General features: G+C 44.4%; 1 protein-coding gene across 4 annotated transcripts in view; it reads right to left on the bottom strand.

Moving 5' to 3' along the window:
* Positions 1-24,275, bottom strand: part of RAD18 (RAD18 E3 ubiquitin protein ligase) — a 178,008-nt gene that overhangs the window by 39,435 nt on the left and 114,298 nt on the right. For 2 of the 4 annotated variants that reach the window (XM_075574689.1, XM_075574687.1), the window contains one exon: positions 4,667-4,732. The exons of the other annotated variants lie outside the window; for them this stretch is intronic. In XM_075574689.1, the coding sequence (XP_075430804.1) occupies positions 4,667-4,732 (66 nt within the window). The remainder of the gene's footprint in view (positions 1-4,666; positions 4,733-24,275) is intronic. 4 annotated transcript variants of the gene reach the window in all.

The following is a 24,275-nucleotide window of genomic DNA, read 5'->3' as shown; positions in this document are numbered from 1 at the left end:
TTAGTCATCATATTATAACATGCTATAGAATGTTTCTGCCATGTGTTTATACGTTATAATAATAATAATATGCAAAGGAAACGATTCAAGATTATTATAGAATGGTGCAGTGTATCATCAATAAACATTTTGTGTGTGATTTTGAAATAGTCAGGACTGAGCGCTCTCGTAATGTATATCATGTCTATTTATTCCCAGCAACGGGCAGCCTCTATGAATTCTGTTTGTATTGAACGATGGAGTCAGGATGGAAGTGCTGCAAAAGCTCCATCATACGGGCATTTCCTGCAAAAAGACCATCCCATGCAGAATAAATTACACTCATGTGGTAGAGAAGCCCAATCTAACCACTCAACATTTTACCCAAGCGTCAGGGCTGCTTGACGAGCTCAATCTCCGCAACGCTCCACACAATCAATAAATCCTGTCTGGCTGTAACTCATTCATACTCTGGATTATGCCATCCGCTCTAGCTGTGTGGGATGAAAATAAAGCCATCCATAAAGGCCAGAGTTCGAGAACCCATCAAGGAAACACTGCGATGTCCAGCAGAAGCCGCTAGCAGCTGCAGAGCGTGTAACATGCTGATAAAGTGCTTGGGATAAATGTGCATGATGATAACGGTGCTGCGGACATTAATATTACACGGAGAAATAGGATGACAGCGGAAAACACTTCTCTAAGCCCCTGGGGAATCAAACCAGCGCTGTGAAGATCAATTTGCCCAAATAATGCTCCACTTCATCACCACTCAAATGAGGAATCATTACAGATCGTCAGGCGATAACAATGAGGGAGATGCTAAGAAATGTAGGGGCAAGTTGTAATTAGTAGTTACAAGGGAGGAGATGAAAGGGCCGCCTTGCGGTTATGTCGTCTATGAAGTGTGAGTCTATGGGGTCTCTTCTAGTAGCTTCGATAAGTGACTTATTGAAAATTTGGGGCACTTTTGCAGTTTGCAATTGTAGCTATTCAGAAAGCTCCGATAACATGTCAAACTCGCTCGAGAAGTTCTTCTTCCCGATCGGTCACACTCCCGCACAGACAAATCGTGCGGGAGTTTAAAAAAAAAATGCTCACACTCGCATTTTTTGTGAAATTGAGCTATTCTAGTAGCTCCGATACACACACACACACTCTCACACACTCACCCACCACGGGCAACTCCAACATTCTTCCACCCCCATTACCCCCAATAAACATTAAGATACAATACAAACACCAATACACCCATTGATTGCCAATGGAAGCAAAGATAACCCCAATAGCAATGAATGGGCACTGTACTACCCCAACAACTCCCCCCTCCCCCCCCCCAAAAAAAACCATACAGTAAAGGGCAAAATCACTATTATCCCGTTCTGGATAATAGCGCATTTGCACATTAAAAATAAAACACCCAGCCAGCATAAAGTAAATTAAAGTTGTATTTACCCCTGCCAGGATGAAGGCCGCTCTCGTCTTCCTCTTCATTCTCCACCTCCTGCTCCATGGGCAGCAACATTAAAATAAAAAAACTAACTACTGGCCACTAACCCTTTAAAAACCTTAGCGATTAGTAACCGTTATAGAAATTGAGGGGTTAACCCCCCAATACCAACCCGGGAGGCTTAACCACCCTCCCCGGGGCAACTACCCCCACCCCCTCTACCCTCATCACGACACATACAAATGGGTAAAGGCACTAGCAGCCAAAAATGGCTATTAGCACGTTTTTCCATTTGATTGCAAAACACCTGTAACTCTGGAAACAAGCGGTCCCCGAGGCTGAAATAAATTAATGCAGTTCAGCTCCGGAGACCCCATGCTTCAATACTGTGTTATTAAACTAAAATAAAAACAGTGCGATGGCATGTAAGAGTTGTGCAGGGAGATGCAGCTCTCTCTGTGCAGGGAGATAGCCTGAAAGAGCTGTGCAGGGAGATGCAGCTCTCTCTGTGCAGGGAGATCGCTTGTAAGAGTTGTGCAGGGAGATGCAGCTCTCTCTGTGCAGGGAGATAGCCTGAAAGAGCTGTGCAGGGAGATGCAGCTCTCTCTGTGCAGGGAGATCGCTTGTAAGAGTTGTGCAGGGAGATGCAGCTCTCTCTGTGCAGGGAGATAGCCTGAAAGAGCTGTGCAGGGAGATGCAGCTCTCTCTGTGCAGGGAGATAGCCTGAAAGAGCTGTGCAGGGAGATGCAGCTCTTAGGAGACTGCAGACAGATCACAGCGGTAGAACTTAGAAAAAGGCTGAGATAAGGACGGTATGGGCATTTTCCTACCTCAAGATTTGCGACTTACGATAATTATTTCTGAATACCGTGATAACACAAATGTCAGACCGTGACGTACTGTAGGGTCATGCCAAAACGTTCAATTTGGCAGTGATAACATCGAAGCATAGGCCCCTATGTTGGCTTGAGATTTGGTGGGGAAATTTCAATGCAGTCCAAAGCAGACGTCCCAGCAGTTTTCGGTCAAAACCAGCCACGTGGCTCGGTGTGCCAAGTCACTTTGTCACCCAATGCCTCAAGTGACAAAATGTAGATTGCAAACGCTTTGGGTCAGGCATTCTTTGAGCTTGTACGGTTGTAACTCATTGTTTATTTAGAAAGCAAAAGTGCCGCCCACGGTGCAGATCCATAAAAAGAACATATTGTTACAAAACAAATATGTTCTGAGTTCCTAACGGCAAAGCATCCATCCGCACTGTAAGAATAAAGCATTGATTTAGTCATCAGATCCATACACGCTCTTTGGTGCGAGATCTCCTAACATTTTGTATCAGTGCATTTCATATTGTGTATGGGATGTTAGTGTCGCTCAGTAAAACTGGACGGTGCTGTTAAGTTAGTTACAAATCCTTCCCATGATGATTAATGATTATGTCACATCTACCGTACTTGTTAAATATCTAAAATGTGTAAAAGTAGCCCGTGAAGTCCCTGTAAAAGTATCTCCCATCCCTTTTCAGACACTCTCCGTACACACTGAAAAAATGTTCTGCGCTTCAATTTTCCAAGTTAAAAATAAATCTGTAGAAGGCTTGTGTGTAAACATACTCAGTTTTGTTATATATTGCATGCAGTGCTTCTCTCCAAGGGGACGAGGGGGAGAAACCAAACATAAATGCTGGTTTTACCTCCTAGGAGTCTGAGCAATGTAATGCTTCATGTTTTTCTTGACTCTAATGCCTTCCGAGCTGCACGAAAAACAAGAAACGGCCCAGCTGTGATCCCTTCACGTCAGTGAAAGAGGGTCAGCAGCCAGCGATCTGTCAGAGGATTCATATTCCTTGGCCTCTGGCTGGGCAAAGCCGAGACACCTAGATCTTGGGTGCTGATTAGGAGACATACCACCCGACAGCGATTTCAGAAATGCGTATTCAGGGAACTGGTTTAACAGCATATACTTTTTCTTTTTGCTGGCTCGTTTTGGCTGTCTGGTGACACAATGATGCGATCAGTGAAAAGACAGACTAACCTCAGCCCCGCCATCCCTAAAACCACAGCACAAGGGCAAGCCACGCAGTCCAGGTGCCTGCCAGAAGAAGTGCGGCATGCCTGCCCAAGGAAAAATCACTGGCCTAATAGGAAGCCCTGGTCATTGCCCACCGCAAGCTGTTTCCTAGAGGTTTGCTACAGAACATTTCGGTACGTGAATGCTGCACGAGTCATGCTGCGCCCCCAAAATCACCACCAGGGATTAAAAGAATGTTAGGGTTGTGTAACCTCTTCGCTGTTAAGGAGGCCAGCAAAACATTGCTTAGCTCCGCTGGCAGCGAGAAGATTAAATATCACTGTGCAGTTGCAGAGCTAAGCGTCTCTCCACTGCAAAACAGGGTAAGATGTAATGGAGCAGTACGATGTGTAAAGAATTCCATGATATGGCTGTATTCCAGTGGAGCTCAACTCGAGTCCTCAAAGGCCACCAACAGGTCAAGTTTTGAGAATATCCCTGCATCAGCACACATGGCTCAGTCTTCGAATGAGCCACTGATTGAGCCACCTGTGCTAAAGCTAGGGAATCCTTAAAACCTGACCTGTTGGAGGACCTTGAGTATTGGAGTTGGGCACCCGCTGCTGTACACCACCTGTGCCTGCTTCCGTTCCACTGATGAAACGGTTTGGATACCAACTGCTGGATGTGAAGAAAAACCACGATTCTCTTGGGGCTTTTAGTGCCACTTACTGCAACTTTACATAAACTACATGTAAAACCTGTGCACTGCATGTAATCATTTATAACAACCAGTGACATCAACGGTACCTGTTACCTAATGCTACAGTACTTATCTGGGGAAATTGGTAGTTAAGAGTTGCTTGCCAGAAAACATCTTGTGATTAAATCTGAAAACTGGGGGACACAGGTTCAAGTTCCAGCTTTTATATGACTGTGGGACATCTGAGCTAGAATTAGATTGTAAGCTTTGCGAGTTAGGATTCATTGTGCCTGTGCTCCCTCACCATGTGCAGCTGTATTTTATATCCCTTTTTTATACAGAACCCACAGAGTTGTATATAATTTAACATGACCCTGAACGGCTTGCACTCAGATTGAATTTATTCCCGTGTGCTGGATTTCCCACTTCACAGCAAAACCCTTTCCCAGGTACACACACCTCCTGTGCACAAATACATGGAACAGGTCAGTTCAGCGGATCAATGAGACATGTTGGGAGGTACTTACAGAGTAGGATTTGATTCTTCACACACTGCCGCTTCATCCACATCCCGTAAAATGTCAGAACTGGAACTGAAAAGATCAATATGACAAAAAGATAAGTGACTGCACAAATGACCCTGAACCTCTGAGCCTGGTCAGTCCCTTTGAACACATGGCACCTTTCTACTCCAACCCAAAAGCCACAAACCCCTGATCAAGGCTCATTAAATCCCTCTCCAGTGCTGTACTCAAATGATTGTAGTTCTCTGCTCATTACAGGTCCGGGTGCAAAACATTTTATAACCAATATCTCCGACTAAACAAGCATGTTCAGATAAACTCCAGTAAGTCTTGGAAAGGAGGGTCGGCCTGTTACATCTTCCATTCTACAGAACATCACTATGAGACAAGTTAAGTGATGGAAGGTGGACCAGCACAGCACCAAAAATGTCACCAGCAAAACCCAGCGAGAAAGCCAGAAACTGGATAAGTGGACACAATATCTAATCACAACGCCAGTTGGGTAAACAGACGCAGAGATAACTCCCAGGGTCCATGTAGAACACAGGACGATTTAAGAATCATAGGGAAAACCAACATGATCTAGATTCTAGACACTTCTTGACTGATTGCCTTCAAGGATCATTGGTAAGACCTCCCATGAAGCCTTGTGTCCAGTCCTAGAGATCATATCTCTTGACGAACAAAAGAATATAGGGAGGTCCAAATAGGACAGTGCAGGATTGCATCAAAACAATGTACAAGGAGAAACTATAACATGTGAATGCGCATCTTACAGAAAAGGAGGCAGAGGGAGTGATTTCTACAGGGGCAATCCCTTCTAATGCGGTGGTAATAAGGGTTATTCATTAAACTGTGATAGTGCCTATTGGGGTACAATTGCATGGAAACGCCGTCAGGCTTCAATGCCCGATATCCGCCGTGCGATATACGCATTGATGGGCTCAATCACGGTTTAATTAATAACCCGCAATTTATATGCACCTAAATTCTAGGCCTCTGACCAGTTTTATAATGGATCATGTTACCACCACTAGGAGCACCAGGAGAAGGCTTATTTTACATAATTACAGGTAAGAGAAAGCAAAGGGAACTCATACCTTGCAAGCTCTTATTTTACATTATTACAGGTAAGAGAGAGCAAAGGGAACTCATACCTTGCAAGCTCTTATTTTACATTATTACAGGTAAGAGAGAGCAAAGGGAACTCATACCTTGCAAGCTCTTATTATACATTATTACAGGTAAGAGAGAGCAAAGGGAACTCATACCTTGCAGGCTCTTATTTTACATACTTACAGGTAAGAGAGAGCAAAGGGAACTCATACCTTGCAAGCGCTTATTTTAATTTTGAACATTTCCGTGGTGGGGACTGTACCTTTAGAGCCCTCCTCAAGTGCCACCCCACAGGTCAGGTTTTCAGGATCTCTCTGCTTCAACACAGGTGGCTCAATCGGTGGCTCAGTGAATGACTGAGCCACCTGTGCTTAAGCAGAGATATCCTGAAAACCTGACCTGTTGGTGGCCCTTGAGGACTGGAGTTGGCCACCCCTGCCTTAGGCCTGGGTCCCGCTGCGCTCGTTGGCGCGGGCGGCCACACGCGAGTTCCCCACCAGCAGGGGAATCCTCGCGAGCCGGTCCCGGTCCCCCCTGGCGACACAGCGCACTACACGCTGTGGCGCGTCAGCCACTAGGGGACACAAGAAAATGGTGATGTCTAGCGTTGACGCGTCACGTGGTGTGGCTGTGAGCCAATGGGGAGGGGAGGCTTCGGGAGGAGGAGAGGCTTCGGGGAGCGGGGAGGAGTGTGGAGTGAAAGCAGGTGAGTGCCTGTCTGTGTGTGTGTCTGAGTGCGTGCGTGCCTGTCTGTGTGTGTGTATGTGTGTGTGATAGCCTGCCTCTGTCTGTGTGTGTGTGTGTGTGTATGAGTGCGTGAGTGCCTGCGTGTGTGTGTGTGTGTGTGTGTGTGTGTGTGTGAATGAGTGCCTGCGTGTGTGTGTGTGTTTTACTTACCATCAGCAGCTCCCTCCTGCAGCCCGTGGAGGGAGGGAGGGGGGGGAGAGTAGCGGGTCCCTCCGCTCAAGCCACGCCCACCCTCCCTGTCAATACTCCCACTCCCGCCCACCTCCCGCTCCCGCTCCCTCCAGACCGCATATCGCGGTCTGTGTAGTGTCAGCGCACCGCCTGTCTGCAGTGCGGGCGCGCTGACTCTGGGAGCGGGGCCTTAGCCTTAGAGTAATGCAGAATTACGGTTATATACAGTAGATACAAAAACAACAACAACAAAAAAAAAAAATATATATATATATATATATATATATATATATATATATATAAATCTAGCAGCTGCTGAAACTTGGGAATAAGACATTCCGGATCATGGAGGCTAAGAAGTAAATGCACGGAAATCACGTACAGAATGATTGCTTCCCATTGAGATCACGCCATGGGAGACAGGCCATCCTTCTCCCAGGTATTCCTTTATTTATCTGGAGATCTCATTCCATACATTTTGCAGAGGATTTAGTGGTAGACAGAGAGGAGAAGTAAGACTCCTGGAATTCTAGAAATGCATTTGTGCCGGATTTGTGCCAGGATGTTTCTGCTAGTCTCTGGCCAGCTCAACTTTGTCTATTTGTGAGGTTCCTACAGTCAAACAAGTTCTGTTTGCGTCTCCTGACAGGGCTATAGATCATTACAATGCAATTCGGCATCCTGTATGCCTTGGTAATAGATGTAAACGCCAGTCTAACTGTGAGTAATTAGATTCGAGAGCAAGAAAATACATGATCAATTAATGTAGTCTAGGGGTGGCCAACTCCAGTCCTTAATGGCCACCAACAGGTCATGTTTTCAGGATACCCCTGCTTCAGCACAGATGGCTCAGTCACTGATTGAGCCTGTGTGCTGAAACAGCGATATCCTGAAAACCTGACCTGTTGGTGGCCCTTGAGGACTAGAGTTGGCCACCCCTAACCTAGTCAATCATAGAAAACTTCACATGTTGTACAGTATATACAGTAACAACTTTTTAACAGACTTTCTGGAGAGACCTCTTTGGTGTGTATGTTCTAACCTGATGAATGCAGTATTTTAGTGCTGAAAGCTTGTTATAATCAAACCTTTAGCAAGAACATTAAAATGGTGCCAGCCATGGTGAAACCCAACAGAACTCAGACATTTTCTTGTAACGCACCTGGGACTGCCACTGTGCTTCTTAGGCACGGAAATGGTAAAAACTGCAGAAATCCAACCACTCCAATAAAAATGTAAAATGTCACTTTTTCCATTTCAGCTAGCAGTAATCTCATCTTTAGCAGATATTTATTTGGCCCTAAAAGTCATGTGTATGTCTCGCACCAAACCACTTCGATTGCAAGTTCTTCAGGCAAGGACTCCTTTCTCTCAATGTTACTTTTATGTAATAGGCACTTATTACATTCGTATTATTCTCCCTATATTAATCTCTTGTATAATATATGTCTCTAAAGCACGGTGTATGTGGCTGGCGCTATATAAATAAAAATACAACACAAAGTGGAATTGCCAGATGCGGTTCCTTCTGCTGGCATCATTTGCCAATATTTATTGGACCAAACATAAAAAAAAATATGAAGGAGCCTAAAATAGTTGCTTGGCCGTTTGCATTACAGTTCTCTCTTAATTAGTGCAGATCGTTGCCAGGGGGGTTCGTAATTACAGAGTGACTTGAACACATGGCTTTTTATTATTTACTTGCCAAACAGCGCACACTTCCAGATCTGCAGCAGATAGAGACATTGTGTCATGACGGACTGAGTGGGCGGAAGGCGTGATCTGCTCAGCAGCTAGACACTGTGCTGTAACTAGGGTTGGCTGACATCCCGAATATACAAGATTGTCGCTTATTTCCTTGACTTGTCCCAGAAAAAGGTCTGTCGGGGCGCATAATTATTCCGTATTTTAGCGCCCTGATGTGAAATGCCCAAACTTTACATTACGGTCATGAAATCAGTTTAAAAAAAAAACGTAATAGATTTCTGCTCGAGAAATAGTTCCCTTTTCCGATAGATGTCGCCTTACTAAATTATTAAAGTAATAAAGTTAGGGCACTGCCTGGTCATATCACAATACCATGACCCCCACCCCTATAGGCGCTACTTTATCTCCCACGATACGTGTTAGTTCAGTGCGCGTCTTTCCCCGTCCCGCCAAGAGATGGTAAAAGCCAAAGAATATAGCGGTGAAGCAGGAGATACCATTCAGCTCCAAGGGGTTTGCAAATTATTAATCACTCATTATGACGTCACACTCATATTGGATTTATAACAACTTAAATAAGGCCACCCTAGTTATGACAGAGAGTGCAGGTGCGGGAAGTGATCTGTTCAGCAGATTGAGACACTGCGTTATGGCAGAGAGCAGGAAGTGATCTGTTCAGCAGATTGAGACACTGCGTTATGGCAGAGAACGGGAAGTGATCTGTTCAGTAGATTGAGACACTGTGCTATGGCAGTGATCTGTTCAGTAGATTGAGACACTGTGTTATGGCAGTGATCTGTTCAGTAGATTGAGACACTGCGTTATGGCAGTGATCTGTTCAGTAGATTGAGACACTGTGCTATGGCAGTGATCTGTTCAGTAGATTGAGACACTGTGCTATGGCAGTGATCTGTTCAGCAGATTGAGACACTGTGCTATGGCAGTGATCTGTTCAGTAGATTGAGACACTGTGCTATGGCAGTGATCTGTTCAGTAGATTGAGACACTGTTATGGCAGAGATCTGTTCAGTAGATTGAGACACTGCGTTATGGCAGTGATCTGTTCAGTAGATTGAGACACTGTTATGGCAGTGATCTGTTCAGTAGATTGAGACACTGTTATGGCAGTGATCTGTTCAGTAGATTGAGACACTGTGTTATGGCAGTGATCTGTTCAGTAGATTGAGACACTGTGTTATGGCAGTGATCTGTTCAGTAGATTGAGACACTGTTATGGCAGTGATCTGTTCAGTAGATTGAGACACTGTTATGGCAGTGATCTGTTCAGTAGATTGAGACACTGTTATGGCAGTGATCTGTTCAGTAGATTGAGACACTTATGGCAGTGATCTGTTCAGTAGATTGAGACACTGCGTTATGGCAGTGATCTGTTCGGTAGATTGAGACACTGTTATGGCAGTGATCTGTTCAGTAGATTGAGACACTGTTATGGCAGTGATCTGTTCAGTAGATTGAGACACTGCGTTATGGCAGTGATCTGTTCAGTAGATTGAGACACTGTTATGGCAGTGATCTGTTCAGTAGATTGAGACACTGCGTTATGGCAGTGATCTGTTCAGTAGATTGAGACACTGTGCTATGGCAGTGATCTGTTCAGTAGATTGAGACACTGTGCTATGGCAGTGATCTGTTCAGCAGATTGAGACACTGTGTTATGGCAGTGATCTGTTCAGTAGATTGAGACACTGTGTTATGGCAGTGATCTGTTCAGTAGATTGAGACACTGTTATGGCAGTGATCTGTTCAGTAGATTGAGACACTGTGTTATGGCAGTGATCTGTTCAGTAGATTGAGACACTGCGTTATGGCAGTGATCTGTTCAGTAGATTGAGACACTGTGTTATGGCAGTGATCTGTTCAGTAGATTGAGACACTGTTATGGCAGTGATCTGTTCAGTAGATTGAGACACTGCGTTATGGCAGTGATCTGTTCAGTAGATTGAGACACTGTGTTATGGCAGTGATCTGTTCAGTAGATTGAGACACTGTGTTATGGCAGTGATCTGTTCAGTAGATTGAGACACTTATGGCAGTGATCTATTCAGTAGATTGAGACACTGTTATGGCAGTGATCTGTTCAGTAGATTGAGACACTGCGTTATGGCAGTGATCTGTTCTGTAGATTGAGACACTGCGTTATGGCAGTGATCTGTTCAGCAGATTGAGACACTGTGTTATGGCAGTGATCTGTTCAGTAGATTGAGACACTGTGTTATGGCAGTGATCTGTTCAGTAGATTGAGACACTGCGTTATGGCAGTGATCTGTTCAGTAGATTGAGACACTGTGTTATGGCAGTGATCTGTTCAGTAGATTGAGACACTGTGTTATGGCAGTGATCTGTTCAGTAGATTGAGACACTGCGTTATGGCAGTGATCTGTTCAGTAGATTGAGACACTGTGCTATGGCAGTGATCTGTTCAGTAGATTGAGACACTGTGTTATGGCAGTGATCTGTTCAGTAGATTGAGACACTGTGTTATGGCAGTGATCTGTTCAGTAGATTGAGACACTGTTATGGCAGTGATCTGTTCAGTAGATTGAGACACTGTTATGGCAGAGATCTGTTCAGTAGATTGAGACACTGCGTTATGGCAGTGATCTGTTCAGTACTGTAGATTGAGACACTGCGTTATGGCAGTGATCTGTTCAGCAGATTGAGACACTGTTATGGCAGTGATCTGTTCAGTAGATTGAGACACTGTGCTATGGCAGTGATCTGTTCAGTAGATTGAGACACTGTTATGGCAGTGATCTGTTCAATAGATTGAGACACTGTTATGGCAGTGATCTGTTCAGTAGATTGAGACACTGTGTTATGGCAGTGATCTGTTCAGTATATTGAGACACTGTTATGGCAGTGATCTGTTCAGTAGATTGAGACACTGTGCTATGGCAGTGATCTGTTCAGTAGATTGAGACACTGTGCTATGGCAGTGATCTGTTCAGTAGATTGAGACACTGTGTTATGGCAGTGATCTGTTCAGTAGATTGAGACACTGTGTTATGGCAGTGATCTGTTCAGTAGATTGAGACACTGTGCTATGGCAGTGATCTGTTCAGCAGATTGAGACACTGTGCTATGGCAGTGATCTGTTCAGTAGATTGAGACACTGCGTTATGGCAGTGATCTGTTCAGTAGATTGAGACACTGTTATGGCAGTGATCTGTTCAGTAGATTGAGACACTGTTATGGCAGTGATCTGTTCAGTAGATTGAGACACTGTTATGGCAGTGATCTGTTCAATAGATTGAGACACTGTTATGGCAGTGATCTGTTCAGTAGATTGAGACACTGTGTTATGGCAGTGATCTGTTCAGTATATTGAGACACTGTTATGGCAGTGATCTGTTCAGTAGATTGAGACACTGTGCTATGGCAGTGATCTGTTCAGTAGATTGAGACACTGTGCTATGGCAGTGATCTGTTCAGTAGATTGAGACACTGTGTTATGGCAGTGATCTGTTCAGTAGATTGAGACACTGTGTTATGGCAGTGATCTGTTCAGTAGATTGAGACACTGTGCTATGGCAGTGATCTGTTCAGCAGATTGAGACACTGTGCTATGGCAGTGATCTGTTCAGTAGATTGAGACACTGTGTTATGGCAGTGATCTGTTCAGTAGATTGAGACACTGTGTTATGGCAGTGATCTGTTCAGTAGATTGAGACACTGCGTTATGGCAGTGATCTGTTCAGTAGATTGAGACACTGTGTTATGGCAGTGATCTGTTCAGTAGATTGAGACACTGTGCTATGGCAGTGATCTGTTCAGCAGATTGAGACACTGTGCTATGGCAGTGATCTGTTCAGTAGATTGAGACACTGTGCTATGGCAGTGATCTGTTCGGTAGATTGAGACACTGTTATGGCAGTGATCTGTTCAGTAGATTGAGACACTGCGTTATGGCAGTGATCTGTTCAGTAGATTGAGACACTGTGTTATGGCAGTGATCTGTTCAGCAGATTGAGACACTGTGTTATGGCAGTGATCTGTTCAGTAGATTGAGACACTGTTATGGCAGTGATCTGTTCAGTAGATTGAGACACTGTTATGGCAGTGATCTGTTCAGTAGATTGAGACACTGTGCTATGGCAGTGATCTGTTCAGTAGATTGAGACACTGCGTTATGGCAGTGATCTGTTCAGTAGATTGAGACACTGTGCTATGGCAGTGATCTGTTCAGTAGATTGAGACACTGTGTTATGGCAGTGATCTGTTCAGTAGATTGAGACACTGTGCTATGGCAGAGAGCAGGAAGTGATCTGTTCAGCAGATTGAGACACTGTGCTATGGCAGTGATCTGTTCAGTAGATTGAGACACTGTTATGGCAGTGATCTGTTCAGTAGATTGAGACACTGTTATGGCAGTGATCTGTTCAGTAGATTGAGACACTGTGTTATGGCAGTGATCTGTTCAGCAGATTGAGACACTGTGCTATGGCAGTGATCTGTTCAGTAGATTGAGACACTGTGCTATGGCAGAGATCTGTTCAGTAGATTGAGACACTGTTATGGCAGTGATCTGTTCAGCAGATTGAGACACTGTTATGGCAGTGATCTGTTCAGTAGATTGAGACACTGTGTTATGGCAGTGATCTGTTCAGCAGATTGAGACACTGTGCTATGGCAGTGATCTGTTCAGTAGATTGAGACACTGTGCTATGGCAGAGATCTGTTCAGTAGATTGAGACACTGTTATGGCAGTGATCTGTTCAGTAGATTGAGACACTGCGTTATGGCAGTGATCTGTTCAGTAGATTGAGACACTGCGTTATGGCAGTGATCTGTTCAGTAGATTGAGACACTGTTATGGCAGTGATCTGTTCAGTAGATTGAGACACTGCGTTATGGCAGTGATCTGTTCAGTAGATTGAGACACTGTTATGGCAGTGATCTGTTCAGTAGATTGAGACACTGTGCTATGGCAGTGATCTGTTCAGTAGATTGAGACACTGCGTTATGGCAGTGATCTGTTCAGTAGATTGAGACACTGTGTTATGGCAGTGATCTGTTCAGCAGATTGAGACACTGTGTTATGGCAGTGAACTGTTCAGTAGATTGAGACACTGTTATGGCAGTGATCTGTTCAGCAGATTGAGACACTGTTATGGCAGTGATCTGTTCAGTAGATTGAGACACTGTGTTATGGCAGTGATCTGTTCAGCAGATTGAGACACTGTGCTATGGCAGTGATCTGTTCAGTAGATTGAGACACTGTGTTATGGCAGTGATCTGTTCAGTAGATTGAGACACTGTGCTATGGCAGTGATCTGTTCAGCAGATTGAGACACTGTGCTATGGCAGTGATCTGTTCAGTAGATTGAGACACTGTTATGGCAGTGATCTGTTCAGCAGATTGAGACACTGTTATGGCAGTGATCTGTTCAGTAGATTGAGACACTGTGTTATGGCAGTGATCTGTTCAGTAGATTGAGACACTGTGTTATGGCAGTGAACTGTTCAGTAGATTGAGACACTGTGTTATGGCAGTGATCTGTTCAGTAGATTGAGACACTGTTATGGCAGTGATCTGTTCAGTAGATTGAGACACTGTGCTATGGCAGTGATCTGTTCAGTAGATTGAGACACTGCGTTATGGCAGTGATCTGTTCAGTAGATTGAGACACTGTGCTATGGCAGTGATCTGTTCAGTAGATTGAGACACTGTGTTATGGCAGTGATCTGTTCAGTAGATTGAGACACTGTGCTATGGCAGAGAGCAGGAAGTGATCTGTTCAGCAGATTGAGACACTGTGCTATGGCAGTGATCTGTTCAGTAGATTGAGACACTGTTATGGCAGTGATCTGTTCAGTAGATTGAGACACTGTTATGGCAGTGATCTGTTCAGTAGATTGAGACACTGTGTTATGGCAGTGATCTGTTCAGCAGATTGAGACACTGTGCTATGGCAGTGATCTGTTCAGTAGATTGAGACACTGTGCTATGGCAGAGATCTGTTCAGTAGATTGAGACACTGTTATGGCAGTGATCTGTTCAGCAGATTGAGACACTGTTATGGCAGTGATCTGTTCAGTAGATTGAGACACTGTGTTATGGCAGTGATCTGTTCAGCAGATTGAGACACTGTGCTATGGCAGTGATCTGTTCAGTAGATTGAGACACTGTGCTATGGCAGAGATCTGTTCAGTAGATTGAGACACTGTTATGGCAGTGATCTGTTCAGTAGATTGAGACACTGCGTTATGGCAGTGATCTGTTCAGTAGATTGAGACACTGCGTTATGGCAGTGATCTGTTCAGTAGATTGAGACACTGTTATGGCAGTGATCTGTTCAGTAGATTGAGACACTGCGTTATGGCAGTGATCTGTTCAGTAGATTGAGACACTGTTATGGCAGTGATCTGTTCAGTAGATTGAGACACTGTGCTATGGCAGTGATCTGTTCAGTAGATTGAGACACTGCGTTATGGCAGTGATCTGTTCAGTAGATTGAGACACTGTGTTATGGCAGTGATCTGTTCAGCAGATTGAGACACTGTGTTATGGCAGTGAACTGTTCAGTAGATTGAGACACTGTTATGGCAGTGATCTGTTCAGCAGATTGAGACACTGTTATGGCAGTGATCTGTTCAGTAGATTGAGACACTGTGTTATGGCAGTGATCTGTTCAGCAGATTGAGACACTGTGCTATGGCAGTGATCTGTTCAGTAGATTGAGACACTGTGTTATGGCAGTGATCTGTTCAGTAGATTGAGACACTGTGCTATGGCAGTGATCTGTTCAGCAGATTGAGACACTGTGCTATGGCAGTGATCTGTTCAGTAGATTGAGACACTGTTATGGCAGTGATCTGTTCAGCAGATTGAGACACTGTTATGGCAGTGATCTGTTCAGTAGATTGAGACACTGTGTTATGGCAGTGATCTGTTCAGTAGATTGAGACACTGTGTTATGGCAGTGAACTGTTCAGTAGATTGAGACACTGTGTTATGGCAGTGATCTGTTCAGTAGATTGAGACACTGTGTTATGGCAGTGATCTGTTCAGTAGATTGAGACACTGTTATGGCAGTGATCTGTTCAGTAGATTGAGACACTGTGTTATGGCAGTGATCTGTTCAGTAGATTGAGACACTGTGCTATGGCAGAGATCTGTTCAGTAGATTGAGACACTGTGCTATGGCAGAGATCTGTTCAGTAGATTGAGACACTGTTATGGCAGTGATCTGTTCAGTAGATTGAGACACTGTTATGGCAGTGATCTGTTCAGTAGATTGAGACACTGTGTTATGGCAGTGATCTGTTCAGTAGATTGAGACACTGTGTTATGGCAGTGATCTGTTCAGTAGATTGAGACACTGTGCTATGGCAGTGATCTGTTCAGCAGATTGAGACACTGTGCTATGGCAGTGATCTGTTCAGTAGATTGAGACACTGTGTTATGGCAGTGATCTGTTCAGTAGATTGAGACACTGTGTTATGGCAGTGATCTGTTCAGTAGATTGAGACACTGTGTTATGGCAGTGATCTGTTCAGTAGATTGAGACACTGTGTTATGGCAGTGATCTGTTCAGTAGATTGAGACACTGTGCTATGGCAGTGATCTGTTCAGTAGATTGAGACACTGTGTTATGGCAGTGATCTGTTCAGTAGATTGAGACACTGTGTTATGGCAGTGATCTGTTCAGTAGATTGAGACACTGTGTTATGGCAGTGATCTGTTCAGTAGATTGAGACACTGTGTTATGGCAGTGATCTGTTTAGTAGATTGAGACACTGTTATGGCAGTGATCTGTTCAGTAGATTGAGACACTGTGTTATGGCAGTGATCTGTTCAGTAGATTGAGACACTGTTATGGCAGTGATCTGTTCAGTAGATTGAGACACTGTTATGGCAGTGATCTGTTCAGTAGATTGAGACACTGTGCTATGGCAGTGATCTGTTCAGTAGATTGAGACACTGTGCTATGGCAGTGATCTGTTCAGTAGATTGAGACACTGTTATGGCAGTGATCTGTTCAGTAGATTGAGACACTGTTATGGCAGTGATCTGTTCAGTAGATTGAGACACTGTTATGGCAGTGATCTGTTCAGTAGATTGAGACACTGTGCTATGGCAGTGATCTGTTCAGTAGATTGAGACACTGTGCTATGGCAGTGATCTGTTCAGCAGATTGAGACACTGTTATGGCAGTGATCTGTTCAGTAGATTGAGACACTGTTATGGCAGTGATCTGTTCAGTAGATTGAGACACTGTGTTATGGCAGTGATCTGTTCAGTAGATTGAGACACTGCGTTATGGCAGAGAACGGGAAGTGATCTGTTCAGTAGATTGAGACACTGTGTTATGGCAGTGATCTGTTCAGTAGATTGAGACACTGTGTTATGGCAGTGATCTGTTCAGTAGATTGAGACACTGTTATGGCAGTGATCTGTTCAGTAGATTGAGACACTGTGTTATGGCAGTGATCTGTTCAGTAGATTGAGACACTGTGTTATGGCAGTGATCTGTTCAGTAGATTGAGACACTGTTATGGCAGTGATCTGTTCAGTAGATTGAGACACTGTTATGGCAGTGATCTGTTCAGTAGATTGAGACACTGTGTTATGGCAGTGATCTGTTCAGCAGATTGAGACACTGTGTTATGGCAGTGATCTGTTCAGTAGATTGAGACACTGTGTTATGGCAGTGATCTGTTCAGTAGATTGAGACACTGTGTTATGGCAGTGATCTGTTCAGTAGATTGAGACACTGCGTTATGGCAGTGATCTGTTCAGTAGATTGAGACACTGTGTTATGGCAGTGATCTGTTCAGTAGATTGACACTGTTATGGCAGTGATCTGTTCAGTAGATTGAGACACTGTGCTATGGCAGTGATCTGTTCAGTAGATTGAGACACTGTTATGGCAGTGATCTGTTCAGTAGATTGAGACACTGTGTTATGGCAGTGATCTGTTCAGTAGATTGAGACACTGTGTTATGGCAGTGATCTGTTCAGTAGATTGAGACACTGTTATGGCAGTGATCTGTTCAGTAGATTGAGACACTGTGTTATGGCAGTGATCTGTTCAGTAGATTGAGACACTTATGGCAGTGATCTGTTCAGTAGATTGAGACACTGTGCTATGGCAGTGATCTGTTCAGTAGATTGAGACACTGTTATGGCAGTGATCTGTTCAGTAGATTGAGACACTGTTATGGCAGTGATCTGTTCAGTAGATTGAGACACTGTGTTATGGCAGTGATCTGTTCAGTAGATTGAGACACTGTTATGGCAGTGATCTGTTCAGTAGATTGAGACACTGTTATGGCAGTGATCTGTTCAGTAGATTGAGACACTGTGTTATGGCAGTGATCTGTTCAGTAGATTGAGACACTGCGTTATGGCAGTGATCTGTTCAGTAGATTGAGACACTGCGTTATGGCAGTGATCTGTTCAGTAGATTGAGACACTGTTATGGCAGTGATCTGTTCAGTAGATTGAGACACTGTGTTATGGCAGTGATCTGTTCAGTAGATTGAGACACTGTGCTATGGCAGTGATCTGTTCAGTAGATTGAGACACTGTGTTATGGCAGTGATCTGTTCAGTAGATTGAGACACTGCGTTATGGCAGTGATCTGTTCAGTAGATTGAGACACTGTTATGGCAGTGATCTGTTCAGTAGATTGAGACACTGTGCTATGGCAGTGATCTGTTCAGTAGATTGAGACACTGTTATGGCAGTGATCTGTTCAGTAGATTGAGACACTGCGTTATGGCAGAGATCTGTTCAGTAGATTGAGACACTGTGCTATGGCAGTGATCTGTTCAGTAGATTGAGACACTGTGCTATGGCAGTGATCTGTTCAGTAGATTGAGACACTGTGCTATGGCAGTGATCTGTTCAGCAGATTGAGACACTGCGTTATGGCAGTGATCTGTTCAGTAGATTGAGACACTGCGTTATGGCAGTGATCTGTTCAGTAGATTGAGACACTGTTATGGCAGTGATCTGTTCAGTAGATTGAGACACTGTGTTATGGCAGTGATCTGTTCAGTAGATTGAGACACTGCGTTATGGCAGTGATCTGTTCAGTAGATTGAGACACTGCGTTATGGCAGTGATCTGTTCAGTAGATTGAGACACTGTGTTATGGCAGTGATCTGTTCAGTAGATTGAGACACTGTGCTATGGCAGTGATCTGTTCAGTAGATTGAGACACTGTGCTATGGCAGTGATCTGTTCAGCAGATTGAGACACTGCGTTATGGCAGTGATCTGTTCAGTAGATTGAGACACTGCGTTATGGCAGTGATCTGTTCAGTAGATTGAGACACTGTTATGGCAGTGATCTGTTCAGTAGATTGAGACACTGTGTTATGGCAGTGATCTGTTCAGTAGATTGAGACACTGTGCTATGGCAGTGATCTGTTCAGTAGATTGAGACACTGCGTTATGGCAGTGATCTGTTCAGTAGATTGAGACACTGTTATGGCAGTGATCTGTTCAGTAGATTGAGACACTGTGCTATGGCAGTGATCTGTTCAGTAGATTGAGACACTGTGCTATGGCAGTGATCTGTTCAGTAGATTGAGACACTGTGCTATGGCAGAGAGCAGGAAGTGATCTGTTCAGCAGATTGAGACACTGCGTTATGGCAGAGAACGGGAAGTGATCTGTTCAGTAGATTGAGACACTGCGTTATGGCAGTGATCTGTTCAGTAGATTGAGACACTGTTATGGCAGTGATCTGTTCAGTAGATTGAGACACTGTGTTATGGCAGTGATCTGTTCAGTAGATTGAGACACTGTGTTATGGCAGTGATCTGTTCAGTAGATTGAGACACTGTGTTATGGCAGAGATCTGTTCAGTAGATTGAGACACTGTGTTATGGCAGAGATCTGTTCAGTAGATTGAGACACTGTGCTATGGCAGTGATCTGTTCAGTAGATTGAGACACTGTGCTATGGCAGTGATCTGTTCAGTAGATTGAGACACTGTGTTATGGCAGTGATCTGTTCAGTAGATTGAGACACTGTTATGGCAGTGATCTGTTCAGTAGATTGAGACACTGTGTTATGGCAGTGATCTGTTCAGTAGATTGAGACACTGTGCTATGGCAGTGATCTGTTCAGTAGATTGAGACACTGTTATGGCAGTGATCTGTTCAGTAGATTGAGACACTGTTATGGCAGAGATCTGTTCAGTAGATTGAGACACTGTGTTATGGCAGAGATCTGTTCAGTAGATTGAGACACTGTGCTATGGCAGTGATCTGTTCAGTAGATTGAGACACTGTGCTATGGCAGTGATCTGTTCAGTAGATTGAGACACTGTGCTATGGCAGTGATCTGTTCAGTAGATTGAGACACTGTTATGGCAGTGATCTGTTCAGTAGATTGAGACACTGTGCTATGGCAGTGATCTGTTCAGTAGATTGAGACACTGTGCTATGGCAGTGATCTGTTCAGTAGATTGAGACACTGTGTTATGGCAGTGATCTGTTCAGTAGATTGAGACACTGTGTTATGGCAGAGATCTGTTCAGTAGATTGAGACACTGTGTTATGGCAGAGATCTGTTCAGTAGATTGAGACACTGTGCTATGGCAGTGATCTGTTCAGTAGATTGAGACACTGTGCTATGGCAGTGATCTGTTCAGTAGATTGAGACACTGTGCTATGGCAGTGATCTGTTCAGTAGATTGAGACACTGTGTTATGGCAGTGATCTGTTCAGTAGATTGAGACACTGTGTTATGGCAGTGATCTGTTCAGTAGATTGAGACACTTATGGCAGTGATCTATTCAGTAGATTGAGACACTGTTATGGCAGTGATCTGTTCAGTAGATTGAGACACTGTGTTATGGCAGAGATCTGTTCAGTAGATTGAGACACTGTGTTATGGCAGAGATCTGTTCAGTAGATTGAGACACTGTGTTATGGCAGAGATCTGTTCAGTAGATTGAGACACTGTGCTATGGCAGTGATCTGTTCAGTAGATTGAGACACTGTGCTATGGCAGAGATCTGTTCAGTAGATTGAGACACTGCGTTATGGCAGAGAGTGGGTGTGGACGATCACTTATCTTTCACGCTGCGCTGAGGGGAAAACCGCCACCACTCGCCCTTTGTGAATTTGGATGACAGCTCTGCCCTTCATGGGGAGAACAGGGATGAGAACGGCACAAACAGGCAGGTGCCCATCTCCTGCCTGAGTGACTTGCTGCCTAAACAGAGCAGCGATGCCTGCCCTAAACAGGTGTGGCGATATTGTATGTTGAATGGCGCTGCATACAGGGATAACTGGTTTGTAAGAGGGAATTGACAGAAAGGGTTTTCTTTCTGCCAAGGACCATCTTTACAAATCCACTTATTCATCAAAACCTTTTATTTAAACAGCTCTCATCTTCTATAGCAGGGGTGCGCAAACTGGGGGGATTTTTTTGGGGTGGGGGGGGGGGCCACGGGCAGTTGCAGAGGCCCCACGCTCTTCCCCAAGGAATTTAAATTAAATAGAGGGATTGCGCGAGGCCTCTGTAACATACTAACCGGGATTGAGAAGCCTTCCTGTGCCGCGTTGCCGTGGCAACGGGGTCACCTGCCGCGTCATTTGACGCCAGTAAAAAAGTAAGGGGGGGGGAGCGTGAGCACCGGGGGGAGCAGCTCTTAATGTTTGCACTCCCCTGCTCTATAGTACCAGAAAGGCCAACAATGCACCTCCGATGTTATACACTACACAATGTACTAAAAGTAGGAAACCCATTTAGTGCTGGACTGATGTGTGGGCTTAAAGTCTGAGTTTTTTGGACACAGGAAAAATAATGCAAGGCACAAGGTCCCTTAATGTTGAGCCATTTTTCCAGAATTTCTTTTGTTTCCACCACGACAAATGCCTCACTCCCATATTTATTGGCAGTTTCAGGCTCTGAAACAAAAATAAACATTCAGCACAAAAGGCTCTGAGAAGGGAAGGATTTGTTGATATAAAATGAGTCTTCAAAGCTGAATTCTGTGGGGTTCGGCTTTAAGAAAATACATTTTTGTTACTGTAACCTTTCGCAGGTCTTCTCCTTCCCCCCCCCCCCCCCCCCCCCCCGCCTTTCTGTTATTTTATTTCTTGTGGACTTATTGACTTGTATTTTAGTTTCTCGGGAAAGAAAAGACGAGATAGAAGAGTGCTGCCATATAGTATCTGGTAGAAGTAATGTTCTGCCGATTACTAGCTGCGTAGTGTATGGTTTCTTGTTAACAAGTTTGAAGAGTAATACGTGGTTGTAATAAGCATTTTTTCCCCCATTCCATTCCTCACAAGGGTTTACACCTCACAGCAAAACAAAAGCATCTCACCGCGGCCTCCTCTGGCGAAGCAATGTTCTATAAAACGGAGGTAAATAGTCATGCACAAAAACGTGATTAAAAAACAAAAATGATTCTCCAGAGTCGTCTACTCGGAATGTCCTGGAAATTGTAATATTAAACATAATCAGAATTATACCCTGATCTGACGAGCAGGGGTCTCCGTACTTATTAGCCATCACGAAGGCACGGCTCACGAACAAGAGTCACTAATGATCTCCTTCACGGCCAAATCACAAGGGCAGTTCTCATTACTTATTCTTTTGGACCTTTCTCCTTCTTTGATATGGTTGATCATCCACTCCTTCTGCACAGCCATCATTCTATTGGCCTCCATGACACTGTTCTCTCCTGGTTTACTTATCTGCCCACACTGTGTTTTGGTTGCTGGTACATCCTCTCATTCACAATTGGTGTATTCTGTTCTAGGACGACTTCTACTCTTCTTCCATTATACTTCCATTAGTGAAAACCGAATGACTCTCACCACCTCTATTCTGATGATCCCCAAATCTTCCTCTCCTCTCCTGCTCGCTTTCCTTTTCTCCAGTCTCGTGTTACTATCTTTCTGTGATCTCCTCATGAATGTCCAATCACCATCTTAAACCCCCCCAAAAAAACATCCGTCTGCTGTATGGACATCACCAGAACTAGTATACCAGCGCCTCAACACCACACGACCCATAGGCTGAAAAGTAGACCAAAATGCTCCAAAGAAAACATGGTCGAACCAGGTGGCGCAAGATCTCAAACAGCTCCACTTCAGTAGCCGAAGCCCAAAAAGCCGCCCTAAATCGAGATCAATGGCGCGGAATCACTAGAGACATATTGAACATCCTGCCGCTGGCCTCCACAACGCATCGCTCCTTACCTTATAAAAGATGAAGCAATGTCGTTTACGGAGTATATACCATTAAAAAAAAACTGAACTTAGAATTGTCTCTATCTCTACACCTATACCGAATTTCTCACTTACCTCTCCAGTCATGTCATTTCCACCTCCGCAATATTGCTAAATAACATCCTTTCCTCACAGAACAATCCACCAAAATATCTTAATCGCGCACTCATTAAATCCCGACTGAACTACTACCACCTGCTCCTCCCCCTCTGTCTCCTCTCCAGTCCATTCTAAATGCTGCTGCCAGGCTCACTTCCCTTACTTACCGCTCTTCCCCTGCCGCACCACTATGCAAGTCACTACATGGTCTACTCACACCCTACAGAGTCAAATTCAAGACCCATGTGCTCACCTACAAAGCTAGAACATCGCTTCCTCTCTACATCTCTGATCTAATTTCCAAGTACTCTCCCACACCCAGTCTACGCTCTGCTCTTGATCTACGTCTGTCCACCTCCCTTTATAGCTTCCTCAGACTCGCGTCTCAAAGTCGTGATGCACCCCAACTCTGGAACTCTCTACCACGCACAATCAGACTCTCCCCTTCCATGCATACATTTAAAAGTTCCTTACAGACAATATTTAAAAAAAATATCCAACACTCCTGAGGCTGACAACCAAACTCTTACTAAGAAAAACACACTATTCCTTGTGTCTCCACTCCCCTCCTTCTAGATTGTAAGCTCCTTGGGGCAGAGACTTGCTTCCTATTGTCAAACATTTATGTACTCGTGACAGTGTTGTTGTCCTCTTTCCCACATTGTACTGCACTGCGGCATATGTTGGTGCCATACAAATAAAAGGTAATAATAATAATTGTATCGGTGTGAGCTCATTGTGTCATTCCCCCAGTATACCGCACGGTTGGTTCTTTATAAATAAATAACAATAACATACAGCTGCAATAAGGTCACAGGTGGCACAATACATTCATACTAATTATGTGATCTATTCACAATCAGAGGCAATTAGCATCTTTATAAATGTGCGGAAGCAGGACATGAAATAAAATCACTGAAAGATTAAACGCTCGGACAGGCATATCACATCAGCAAATAACGTTGCGATTCGGAGAGGATCCCGAGGGGGACAAAAAAGCCCCCCCGTCATTCTTGGTTCTATGCATCAACTCTACACAATATTTTCGTCATGGATGCAGTCCCACAGAGGTAAAAATAACTACAAACGCGAGCTCCCACACGGTCTTGGGCCTTCCACGTCATTGCGGGCACATACAGTAACTATTTGCTAAACTCCTAATTAGGGACATCCTGGAAACATCCCTGGGAATGTCATCACCAGCTGCTGATTTACTGTATGGCTATGAGCAGCGGCCAATGTTACTTGGAAAACAATGTGCTCTTTGCACTTTCAATGACAGTCACATAGTGCAGGGGTGCGCAAACTGGGGGGGCGCGGCGGTTGCAGCGGCCCGCGTTCTTCTAAGTTAAATGCCTGGAGGGAGGGGGGGGGGGGGCGCAAGGCTTCTGCAACCTCAATTTACCGGGGTTCTGTGGTGTTCTGGACTCGTCGTCATGGCAACGAGATCATGTGACATACGCGTCGCCATGGCAGTGCGTGTCAAATGACGCTGTGGGGTCACGTGACGTCACACCCGCAGGGGTGGGATAAAATAAGCTGGC

Source organism: Ascaphus truei, chromosome 17 (genome assembly GCF_040206685.1).
Source record: "Ascaphus truei isolate aAscTru1 chromosome 17, aAscTru1.hap1, whole genome shotgun sequence".
Classification (NCBI taxonomy): domain Eukaryota; kingdom Metazoa; phylum Chordata; class Amphibia; order Anura; family Ascaphidae; genus Ascaphus; species Ascaphus truei.
Note: the sequence above shows the minus strand (reverse complement) of the source record. Positions and strands in the feature narration are given on the sequence as shown.